Source organism: Periplaneta americana, chromosome 5 (genome assembly GCF_040183065.1).
Source record: "Periplaneta americana isolate PAMFEO1 chromosome 5, P.americana_PAMFEO1_priV1, whole genome shotgun sequence".
NCBI lineage: Eukaryota > Metazoa > Arthropoda > Insecta > Blattodea > Blattidae > Periplaneta > Periplaneta americana.
Genome location: NC_091121.1, coordinates 41,883,550 through 41,895,286, shown reverse-complemented (window position 1 = coordinate 41,895,286; position 11,737 = coordinate 41,883,550). Strand labels below are relative to the sequence as shown.

The 11,737-nt window shown below is 34.0% G+C and overlaps 2 protein-coding genes across 2 annotated transcripts in view; one reads left to right on the top strand and one right to left on the bottom strand.

Annotated features, from left to right (window-relative positions):
* The window catches only part of LOC138699545 (leptin receptor gene-related protein), a 422,899-nt gene that overhangs the window by 170,002 nt on the left and 241,160 nt on the right, over nucleotides 1-11,737 (bottom strand). The window lies entirely within an intron of this gene.
* Nucleotides 1-11,737, top strand: part of LOC138699537 (putative phosphatidate phosphatase) — an 89,663-nt gene that overhangs the window by 21,273 nt on the left and 56,653 nt on the right. The window contains exon 2 of the mRNA XM_069825509.1: nucleotides 2,025-2,164. Coding sequence (XP_069681610.1) covers nucleotides 2,038-2,164 — 127 coding nt within the window. The 5' untranslated portion in view covers nucleotides 2,025-2,037. The remainder of the gene's footprint in view (nucleotides 1-2,024; nucleotides 2,165-11,737) is intronic.

Sequence of the window (11,737 nt, the reverse complement as noted above, 5' to 3'; positions counted from 1 at the left end):
TAATAATGAATTATTTCACCGTATTAACAGAAAGTATGACCAGATTTCTCGAATGTCAAGGGTATATGTGTACGTTAAATGAATGTGCCATCGTAATAAATTCATTATTAGTATACAAATGGAGGTGATTAATAAATGCGAGGAGTATAAAGACAGAAATAGTTAATTTAACATACTCCAACTGTAATGTACTCAACTTGTAGTGTTAATTTCCAAATGAGTCCAAATTTCTGTAATGTCATCTATATAATATATAATTTGAACTGGTAATGAAAATTACGGGAAAACGGCTGAACGGATTTTAATGAATGATCCTTCATTTTGAAGCTTGGCATCCGAATATTTTCAGAAAAATAGTAACTTTCTGTGAAGGTTTAGTTTTCCTATATAATTTTCCTATTTTCCAAAATCCATCTTTCGTCAGTTTTGAGAACTAATTGCATTTCAGAATAAAACAAAACACACACTACAATAAACAATAGGCTATTACATGAAGGTCATGACCTGCAGGATTGCTGACATATTTAGAGCTCAAATTCAATTAGTTATTAAAAACTTCAAGACTTACTAAAAGAATTTACAGGCCTAATTTTCTGAGTACAGCTGTGCATTGGATATTAAAATCTACAAAACGTGAGGTGGTTTGATGACATTATTACAATTAGACGTGAAATATTATTATAATTAATGCCATGATGTGACTATTTTTCATTAATTATACATATAAATGCTATATTGATGATATGAAAGTGAAACGTTTTGGGGTTATGTAAGTATATGTAGAGAATATCTTAAATTAGATCTTCATTTCTATCATTTACTGAGTGACGGCTATGTAGTGTATAATATATATATATATATATATATATATATATATATATATATATATATATATATAAAACTTGCGTAAGATAATAATATTGTTTAAAAATAAATATTTTTATAGTAATAAAATCAAGTGGGGTTGGGTCTTTTTCATATAGGCCTACTTAATGGCGGTGTGGTGTAGATATTTATGTGCGTATATATCTTCGCAAAAATTACAGTTCCTAAGGAAAGACCAAAAGGTATTACTTACTGACAAAATAAGAGGTCTACAAAATTTTGTAATCTCCCGATCATTTCAGCAGGATCTCTTAGTAGGATAAAATGATTTTACCCTCTACATTTCAAGCTCTTCATGCAGCAGCTATACCAAGATGCTATATCTATTGTTCGAAAGCATAGCAAACCTGACTTTTTTTAACTTTCACCTACAATCCACAATGACCTGAAATAGCTATTGATTTACTCCCACATGAAAAAGCCACTGCTCGTCCTGACATTTTTATTTGCGTTTCCGCGTTGAAACTAAAAAACTGAAGGTGGATAGGTTGAAGAAAAAGTATTTGGCATAAAAACCATTCAGAGGGAGTATGTTTCATTATTATGGAAGCAAATAACTTTCAAAATGTCTGGTATTCTTAATTGAAAATAAATCTGAAAAATTTTTATTTGAACGTCTAATGAGCTTAGTTTGCAGCATTTGCTGCACAAGCCACTAATTTCATTACAATTTCGAACAACTCATTGGCATCATATTGATGTGTGAATCGTTTCGACTATCAATTGCTTTGTTGTCTCGAGACAAGGCCTCATGGAATGAGGAAGCAATAATATTATTAAGTAATTAACGAGAAGGCTCCGTCATGCTAAATTTAAATGCAGGGAGTATAAGAACAGAAATGAAAAGAAGTATCAAAATTTTATTTAAGATATAAAACATATTTATAATCCTAACCACGTTCACAATACAATCAGGATCATAAATTTGTCCCATAATTTTAGGGATTCGATTAATCCCCTGTCACTTTTTGTTGCCGGTAACCAAAATGGGAGAAATTGTTTCGAACCCGGCCTCTTCTGCGGGATGCCTGATTGAATGCAGCTGTGTCGCTAGAAAAGTAAAGAGATTTTGTCGGAATTAAGAACTATTTCTACCGGGCTACCTTATCAGATAAAACGTTCCTCGTCCATGTTCGCAGGCACGTGACGAAGATGGCGCCACTTCTCGCAGATAACACCGGGCGCTGGGTGCCCCTCAGTCATAGCGGGGAGACCGCCATGGCCACGCGCAGGTTCTCCTTCCGGGGCGCTAGCGCGGACATCGCCTGCATTGTCATCCGTAAGTAAACACACGCACGACTACCCTCTTCTGTCAAACAGGTCAGCCACGAGATTCTGAAATTTCACGGTGAATGGTTACGAAAAAGAGCTTGGGATTTTCAAGTGTGTGTTGAGATCTGATGTTACTGATTGTGGGATTTCCGATTTATACAAATTCCATGATGTGTTGTATTGCTAGAAGACAGTTCAAGATTGCTGTTTTATCACGCGTTAAAATTTGATTTGAAGTTTCGAAAATTCTTTTAACTCTAATGATATAAAGTAGGGCTAAGTAAACAGTATGAAACACTGTTCGTATCTTTCGTATTTCAATTTTTTAAAATAAACTCTAATACAAAATTTACAGTGGATTAAAAAGAAGGAATATTTTGAACATGTTTTCAAAAACTTTGTTTTTAATTTATAAAGGGAGTGCCAAGGTGTCTTTTTTTAAATAACACAATGTATAATTTCTTGTCTTCAGCTTTCAAAACGTACAAAATATAAATTTCTTATTTTTTATAAATAAATTGAACAAGAAATATATTGATGGCGTAGATACAGGAGTCGTCATCTCAGTGCACTATTGTGCAGGGACAGTTCTATCCCTTAGACATCAACTGTGCAGCAGGAGGTGGGGGGGAAGGAATCAGGTGATGGCAGTGGCGTCCGTTCACTTGTTCAACCCTTTTAATCAATCTCTAATAATTATAATAAACACGGAAGAAGCATGTGCTTAATTTATTTTAAGAGGAACTGTGTAATAAGTAAATCCACTTTTCAGTTTAAGACAAGAAACAATTGTATTTTGCCGTTATGTATTTTATCGGTTTTGAAAGTAAATAGTTTTTTTAATTAAAGTAATTGAGAACATACAGACCTATAGGCCTAATGCATTTTCACTATTACGAAATATTAAACAAATCGAATCCATTAGTAATATTTAAATCATGTCATCCTATTCCTTTGTTCAAGTGTCGTCAATAAAATAAAATTAATTATCCTTTTTTATCTGATATTATATATATATATATATATATATATCACAAAACCAATTATTTGTTATTATATATAAAATACGAAACATATTATCGTTTCTGTTACAAGCCTAAAGTAGGCTTAAATTATTTTATTACAATGTAAATAACAAATTATAAAATTTATTTTCGCTGTTCGTTAGCATTGGTTTTCCTGGATTTTTAAATCACTTTTTAGTTTAAGACAACAAGCAAGTTGTACTTTTTCATTATGTATTGCAGCGGTTTTGAAAACAAATAGTTTTTTTTTTTCATATTAAAGTAATTGAGAACTTACAGACCTATAATGCATTTTCACTGTTACAAAATATTAAACAAATCGAACCCATTACTAATATTTAAATCCTGTCATCCTATTCCTTTAAGTGTCGTCAATAAAATAAAATTAATTATCCATTTTTTATCTGACACTATATATCACAAAACCAATTATTTGTTATTTTGTATAACATATGAAACATATTGTCGTTTCTGTTACAAGACTGAAGTAGGCCTAAATTATTTTATTACAATATAAATAACAAATGATAAAAATTATTTTCCCCGATCATTAGCATTGGTTTTTCTGGATTTTTAAATTCGTTTTTCCCTCACTAACTGGTTTATGTTAGGTGTCAAGTTGACTTCTGTGATGGGATGCGTGGGCTTGGCTCGACACATTGCACTACTACCTCCTCAGCCAGCGTCTCGGCGCTCCGAACTAGTATGCAGGCCAGTTGACGATGGCTGGCGTAGAAAATGGATATGTACCATTGAAACTTATCTGCAATATTAATACAAGACATAGGATTTAAATAAAAACGTATTAAAACAATTTAACAATAATCTAATTGTGTCACGTGCTAATATCACTCCCAAACAATCCACAAATCTGTGTTGTAAATTGTTTAATGTTTGCAACATCATTATTCGGTTGTTCTGTTGTATCTCATTCCTAATTTTTCGTTTTAAGTCTTCCAGGACTCGTGGAGAATCATGATAGACCCTCCATTTCAAATAGCTTCCCCAAAAAATCTAGTGAGTTGAGATCTTGGGGGTCATTCAAGAAACATTATTAAATTGTTTTGATTAGCTTTTGTCTTTAATTATTTAATTCATTGCTTCCTTGTTCTCCATAGTGTTACAGGGAATATTGGGGGTTATTCAAGAAATATTATTATTCAATTGTTTTTTATTAGTTTTTGTTTATAATTATTTAATTAATTGCTTCCTTATTCTCCATAGTGATACCACAGTCTACTATATACAGTCACGAAGCTTGGGGTGATTTTTTGCATTTCTCGCGATAGTTGCTAGCCGCTTGGAGCGCTGTGAGTACTAGGAACAATAGATTGGTCACTGCCATCGTGATCTGATGCAGGCCGAAAGGCAGACCATGTGACTCGCTTAACCCGATCACGAAGGGCGGCGTTTTAACCATATAAATTAATTTGAATGCATAAAGAGTAACATATATTTCTCTAAAATGTTGTGTAATTGCATTAATAAAATTTAAAACAATGATTAGGAGACACTTCAGACATAATTCCTTGCGAGTTAAGGTGTAATATTATTTTTGGTGTGAAAATTACGTTGTTCGTATGTGTAATACCTGCCTTTATTTCGATTAAATATTGCGAAATTCTTGTACATTCATTTATGCACGATTCAATAATTTTCAGGTGTACCGCACGAATATTTAGATATGTTGAAATTATAGGTTATGTTTACTGTACCAGTTGCCCATTTCTGTCTAATTTTAGTGATCTCCAATGCCCTGCCACTACATATGTATGTTATGTCATATGGAAATCACAGGTTATGTTTACTATATTTAACTTATATTCCTATATTCGCAATTATACATTATAATTAAACATAATGTCATGTATGATACCCGTCACATTCTATTTGTATTTTAATACTACAAATGAATACTGAATTATTGTATTTATCTACTACCTAAGAGACGAAGTAACACAATCGTAACTAATTTCATATGGTAAATTTTCTGTCTACAATTAAGGAAGGTAGATGTGCTAAATTAAAATCACAATATAAATTCGTTTTTATTGAATCTCAAAATAGCTTCCATTCTAAACTATGTTGATGCGAACAGATTATGTTAACACGTAAAATTCTCTTCATATTAAAATAACACAGTTTCGTAATTATTTCTGCAACATATTACGCAACAAGAAGTAAACGGAACTTATGAATACATTACACTAAATAAAACTTAGCAATGATACGCAATAAAGTTATAAAATAATATTTCACTGAGCTCCATACACTGAAATAGAAAACCCGAACATACATTACGGCCTGGTCTAGATCGAAAAGGCATTGACTGTGCCGTATTTCGCTTTGTTGTGAAAAGTTGTGTAAACTGTGAAATGTTCGTTATCGGTTGTAATAACTGTAAATGGCTAAAATACAATAATTTGAATAATAATATGGGACAAGAAGACGTTTGTGGTACCATAAATATTGTAAGAAAAAGAGGTCAGAGTTATCCTTCTTCCGAAAAATCCAGGAAGGTGAGTTTATAAAATATAATATATAGGCTACTTTATGAAAATAATATATAAACCTTATGTATTTCATATTTCAATAGTGGAAGGAAAGTTAATTTTTTCAAAAGAATACGATATCGAAAGTACAATACATTTTATCGTCTGCTGGGGAAAGGGTCTATGATGAGGCGATAGTAGCGATACTGGTGGTGAGCAACTATCTATGGATGCGTATTTCAACTTTGTTTGCATATTTAGTAAGTATTGAGCTTCGTAACTGTATATACTAGACTGTGGTGATACAGGGAATCTTGGGGGGGGGGGGCCATTCATGAAACAATGTTATTCATTTCGTCGTTGTTCCTGCAGTAACGCCTATGTGCAAAATATACCATTTTTTCAGTAGCAGGAAAAAACACATTTATTCATCCTATGGTAGCCGTATATAGGGGATTGTGAATTCTTACATTTTCGAAAGAAAGAAATATAATTATATATAGGAGATTTTATTATTTGCTGTATCACTATTTAAGCTATTTAATGGAGCAAAAATCTGAAAATCGATAAATATGTCACATAGGAGTTATTGCTGGAACAACGATGATTTGTTTTTTGTTAGCTTTTGCCTGTGATCATTTAATTCATGGCTTCCTTATTCTTCATAGTGATATACAGAAGCATTCTTGTTTAATATATAACAATTTAACATTAATTAAATAAAATCGCATTTGAAATCAGGGAGAAATTGGAAACCATATTAAAAACCGGGGACATTTCGGGGACGATTTTCGCCGGGGACAAAAGTATGAATTCGAGGACTGCCCCGGGAAACAGGAATGTCTAACCTTACATTATGAAGCAATCAATTTACACAGATGGTAAATAAACGCCGTTGTCGACTGATTATAATAAATAATAAAAAAAAAACAGACGTAATGTTAAGAAATCAACCGATACAAAACATTCCCACATATCGGCCATTGTGGAGATCAGCCTTATACAGGGACATCACTTTATTTTTACCAACTTTTTAACATTAACCTGGCTATACTCGGAAACACTGTTGCCCCCTTCCATTACAGGAGTTTGATGTTACTAGTGCAATATGTAAACAAATCATTTTACTAGGTATAGGAGGAGAGAAAAGTAGTGTATCCATTTATGTTGTAGGGAAATATGATATTACGATTTTCAGTTTGATCATCACTTTTACGGAATTTATCAAAATACAGTGGAGTAGTAACTTAAAAAAAAACTCAACTTTTCAGGCGGCTATGTTCGTTATGTAATGTCTACTTTATTTAGCATATTAATTATTGATGCTAACATACAATATAGAGAGTGCGTTTAAATTGAGGTTATCATAAGTAAAGGGCTGTAAGTGCACTTAAGTACTTTTGAGAAAATGGAGTTTAAATATTTAAGCTTTCGTAAAATCGGTGAAATTTTTATTTAAATTTTAATGTGTGATGCGATTAAAATATCCCTTTGCCACTAAAATTTTAGACACTTAAGCTTACACTGGATGCACTTAACTCATGTTATTACAAATGTCACTAGCATTCCTTTGCTTCTAGCCACATCAATTCAAAAAAAGCTAATCTGAATTTTTAAACAAGTTGCTGAAAATGGTTGCCGTTCATTACAATGCAGGCTTCAATTCTTTACGCATATTATTAAAAACATTTTGAAGCATATTCTCTGAAATTGAATTTATCGTTTCTTGAATATAATTGTTTAGTACGATATTATTAATATAGGTTCTTTCCTCTATAGAAAACGCAACCATATTTCTGAAACACACTATACACTGCAGTGTTTACTTCACTGCTTGAAGACTTCGAATGCAACAGCGGCCGTAAGTTTGTGTGTCTGACGGGAGCAAGGACATTAGTGAAGGGGTAGTGGTGAAGTACATTCAGAAATGCAGATACAATAAAGATGAAAGTAAAAATAAAATGATGTCCCTGTATTAATTTCTTCCTCGAGATTCGAAAGACTATGCGCGCGGAAGACATCTGTTGCTGTTGACCTCGTGGTCACGGGCCGTCCGTCCAGATAACGTTGTCGCACCAGCTGTTCTGTTGTTTATAGGTCATTATGTTGATAGATGCTGCCTTATTTGCGGTGCCGTGACGTGTTACTCGATAGACAAAAGATTTGTAATTTATGTGTTATGTAAAGTTATTGCTTACTAGTGACTGTAAAGTGTCCACGAGCCTTAAACAAGACGTACAGAATTCAGGGAGAAAGAGCTACAACAACACTTCGATCACCTCTTACCAGTGATGATAGACTAATGCCCGGTTTCTGGAAAAACAGAAATTACATCTAGCCCTCTCTCCATTACCTCGATGATCACGCAAAATACCAACAATTATTGCTTTTTTAGTCATATTACGACTGAGATGGAAGTGTACATGTACACTATCGTTTATCACACGATTACTTAATTAAAAAGCCTGCTCCTACTATACTTGTTTTTTTGAAAGATGGGACATGACAATTAAGCGGCCGAGCTTGGAACTACAGTGCTATGTTGCCAATATGGACTATCACGCTGCCAGCTGATGGAAGGTAGCAATTGTCGTTAAGATGGCTGACGTTAAAACATTCATTGACAATTGATGTGAAAGTAAGAAAACAATACAAAAATCAACAGAGAATCAAAGACGAAACGTACCAATGCTAACATTGTGTGCACAATAAATGTCGCCAAGAGAGCTATTAAGCACTCGCCATGTGCGAACTGTAAGTTTGGCAACTCAACCGTTGTTACCATAGCAATAGGCCTACCACGCTATGTGACATTCAGTTTTTTTCTGATCGCAACGCTCCTGCTATGTCCCATCTTTAAAAAAAAAACAAGTATAGTACAGAGCTCACTGCCATATTACTACTGAAAACTTCTGCAAATAAAAATAACTATAAATAACTAAAAAAATCACTAACAAAATACTAGTGGAGACATCTAAAGACAACAAGAGATACTGAACTTGAAGTTACAGTACCTCAGCTGTTAGTTATAAGATCTAATAAATCTACATTTAACTTTTCGGAAACTCATGAAAGTTATTAGTGCAGTTAAGTAACTAACAATTAACTGAGGTGTACCAGAAACATTTTGGTTTTTCTTAATCAGAATTCATCTCCTGACGTAGAACTACGACTATCTCCTCAATAGGTGTGGGAAGGCAAACTTTCGAATTGCCTGTTAAGTAAAAATGAATCACTTCTTCCTTGTTCTCCTTGCCTTTCCCTTGTTCTCCTTGCATTTCCCTTGTTCTCCTTGCATTTCCCTTGTTCTCCTTTCCTTATTTTCCTTGTATTCCCCTTGTTCTCATTACCTTCCCCTTGTTCTCCTTGCATTCCCCTTGTCCCTATATTTCTCTTGTTCTCCTTGCCTTCCCCCCTTTTCTCTTTGTCTTCCTTTTGTTCTCCTTGTATTCCCTTTGTCCTTGTATTCGCCTATTCTCCATGCCTTCTCCTTACCTTTCCTGTTCTCATAGTATTTCCCTTGTTATCCTTGTATTCTCCTTTCCCTTGTATTCCTCTGGTTCTCCTTGTCGTCCCTTTGTTCTCATTGTATTTCCATTGTTCTTTTTGTATCCCCTTTGTGCTCCTGTCTTCTTGCTCTCTTTGTATTTCCCCTTGTTCTCATATTCCCCTTGCTTTCCTTGCATTACCCTTGATCTCCGTGCATTTATCTTTTTCTCCTTGTATTTCCCCTAGTTCTCCTTATATTACCCTTGTTATCCTTGTAGGCTTTACTATGTTCTCCTTATATTCCCCTTATTCTTTTTGTAATTCTCCTTTTCTCCTTCTATTCCCCTTCTTCTCCGAGTCGTTCTTTTGCTTGTTCTCTTTGTATTTCCCTTGTCGTCTTTGTCTTTCCCATCGTTCCCTTATTTTTCCTATCATCCCCTTGTTCTCGTATTTCTCTTGTTATCATTGTCATCCCTCTTGTTATCCGTATATTCCTCTCGTTCTTATCTCTCTTCTGGTCCCCTCGTCTTCCCTTTATTCTCCTTGTAGTATTTCCCTTGGTCTCCTCGTCGACAGTTGATCGCATCTACATCTATTTCTACGTAAAGAATGATGTAGTAAAGCACCTGTCGATTTCTTCAGACGGTTGTCTAAAGACGCTTATGAACTACTACGTTATTAGCGTCTATGGAATTGGTGATAGCAAGTGGTATTTTTGTTTCAAAGTCCTCTCATCAACATAATTATGCAGGGTCGTAATTAAACATTTTAGAAACATCAAGAGATATAAAGAGAATTACACACAGCAAGAGGTACAAAGAGAGTAATAATTTTTGATCGTTTGAAATAAAACGTCTGTTCCTGTTTTTTTGGTTGACCTTTCACTTCTATACTTTCCAACTTTAGAAAATTCTCTCCTCCGCACTGCTTTCTTACGTCGCTTTTCTCCGTATGTAAGTACACAGTAATTTTATTGTTATCTCGAGGATGTAAGTCAGAACATCCCAATGATGCGCTGATTGCGGTGAGAGCGGAAGCTCTTTTTCCCAAGCTACAGTAGCTACCTTCGGTGCAAGTCTCGCTCCAACGAGCACCTTTCTTCCAGGAGTCGCATCATGCATGACGATGTCTAAGGACTGTTTTTCCTGATAAAATATCCTGATAAAACTTTATCTCCAATAATAACTTTTTAGTTCAAACAACTCGACAATCTCTTACTATCTAATCACCGTGATGACTACAAGGTTGCGTGACTGTGGGCCTATACCATTTACATTCAAATTCCAATGCGCTGTCATGACATGAGTGTATGAGTTTATAATGAAAGTAACGCTTAGTCATAATTTTATAAAGAAAGATTCTCCAGTCATTTGTTTCACCAGAGGGTAGATTAACTATAGCAGTGGTTGCCAAATACCGCGAAATTGTGACGTAATAGAAATGCAACCCGCACACCACTATCGCAGGGAGAGGGATGGAGTGGGTATCTCCTCAGGTAATGCAGAGACGGACTGTGACCAAAAAACGAAAGCAATATAATATTCTTCTACTTATTAGCTGTACACACTTTTTTTCCATGTTAATTTTTTATCCTCCTGTTAATTATTTTTGTATTATTAATAAAATAACATAAATTTATTTTCTTATTTAACCTAGAAAGAGAGTGTACTTTACATCAGCAGTAATTTGAAATTAGAAAAACGTACCAGGCTGGTCACGAAGTTGTAAATTACACTACATACTTCAAAAAAACCTTGAAGTATTTTACTCCGATTAAGACATAGAAGCCGATATTTTTTATTGTTTATTTATTAATGAAATATTCAAATTACACTCATATGTAGAAAAAAACGTGGAAGTATTTTAGACCGATTAAAACATAGAAGCCAATACTTTTTATTGTTTATTTATTAATGAAATATTCAAATTACACTACATATGTCGAAAAAAAGTCGAAGTATTTTACCCCGATTAAGACATAGAAGCCGTTACTTTTTATTGTTCTTTTATTATTCAAGTTACAGGTAAGGGCGTGGTAGTCTTCATAACAAGAAGAATAACGACAACGTACATTGTTCTTTTATACTTCATTTAAAATTTTACAACAAATTAAGTATCTCATATTTTTTCCATCTGCACAAAATAAATACTTTTCCTTCCATGCTTCTTAAAATTAAGTATTTACTTACTATCTCTTTTGGAAAAGACATCGAAACATATTATCCTACACACTTGTAACAAACATTCGTACGTCTGCTGTATATCGAAGTGATGGCTGTAAACAGAGGGTGGGGATATGATGCCATGGTTACGCTTGAGTGGAGACAGGGGCATGTGTCGCGACACGGCTTTTGGCGATCACTGACCTATAGCCTAAATGAAAATCTGAACTTCGTTAAATGCTGTTTCACAATAACTTGCGAAGAAAATGTTACACCATCTTCTGTGATAGTTTAGCTGCAGAACAAAATATTTAATCTTGGTCTATGTATAAATTCTGCAAAGGTTCTTCTAGTCGAGATGAATATAAAATGAAATCAAAACATGCTTACTTACAAATGGCTTTTAAGGAAC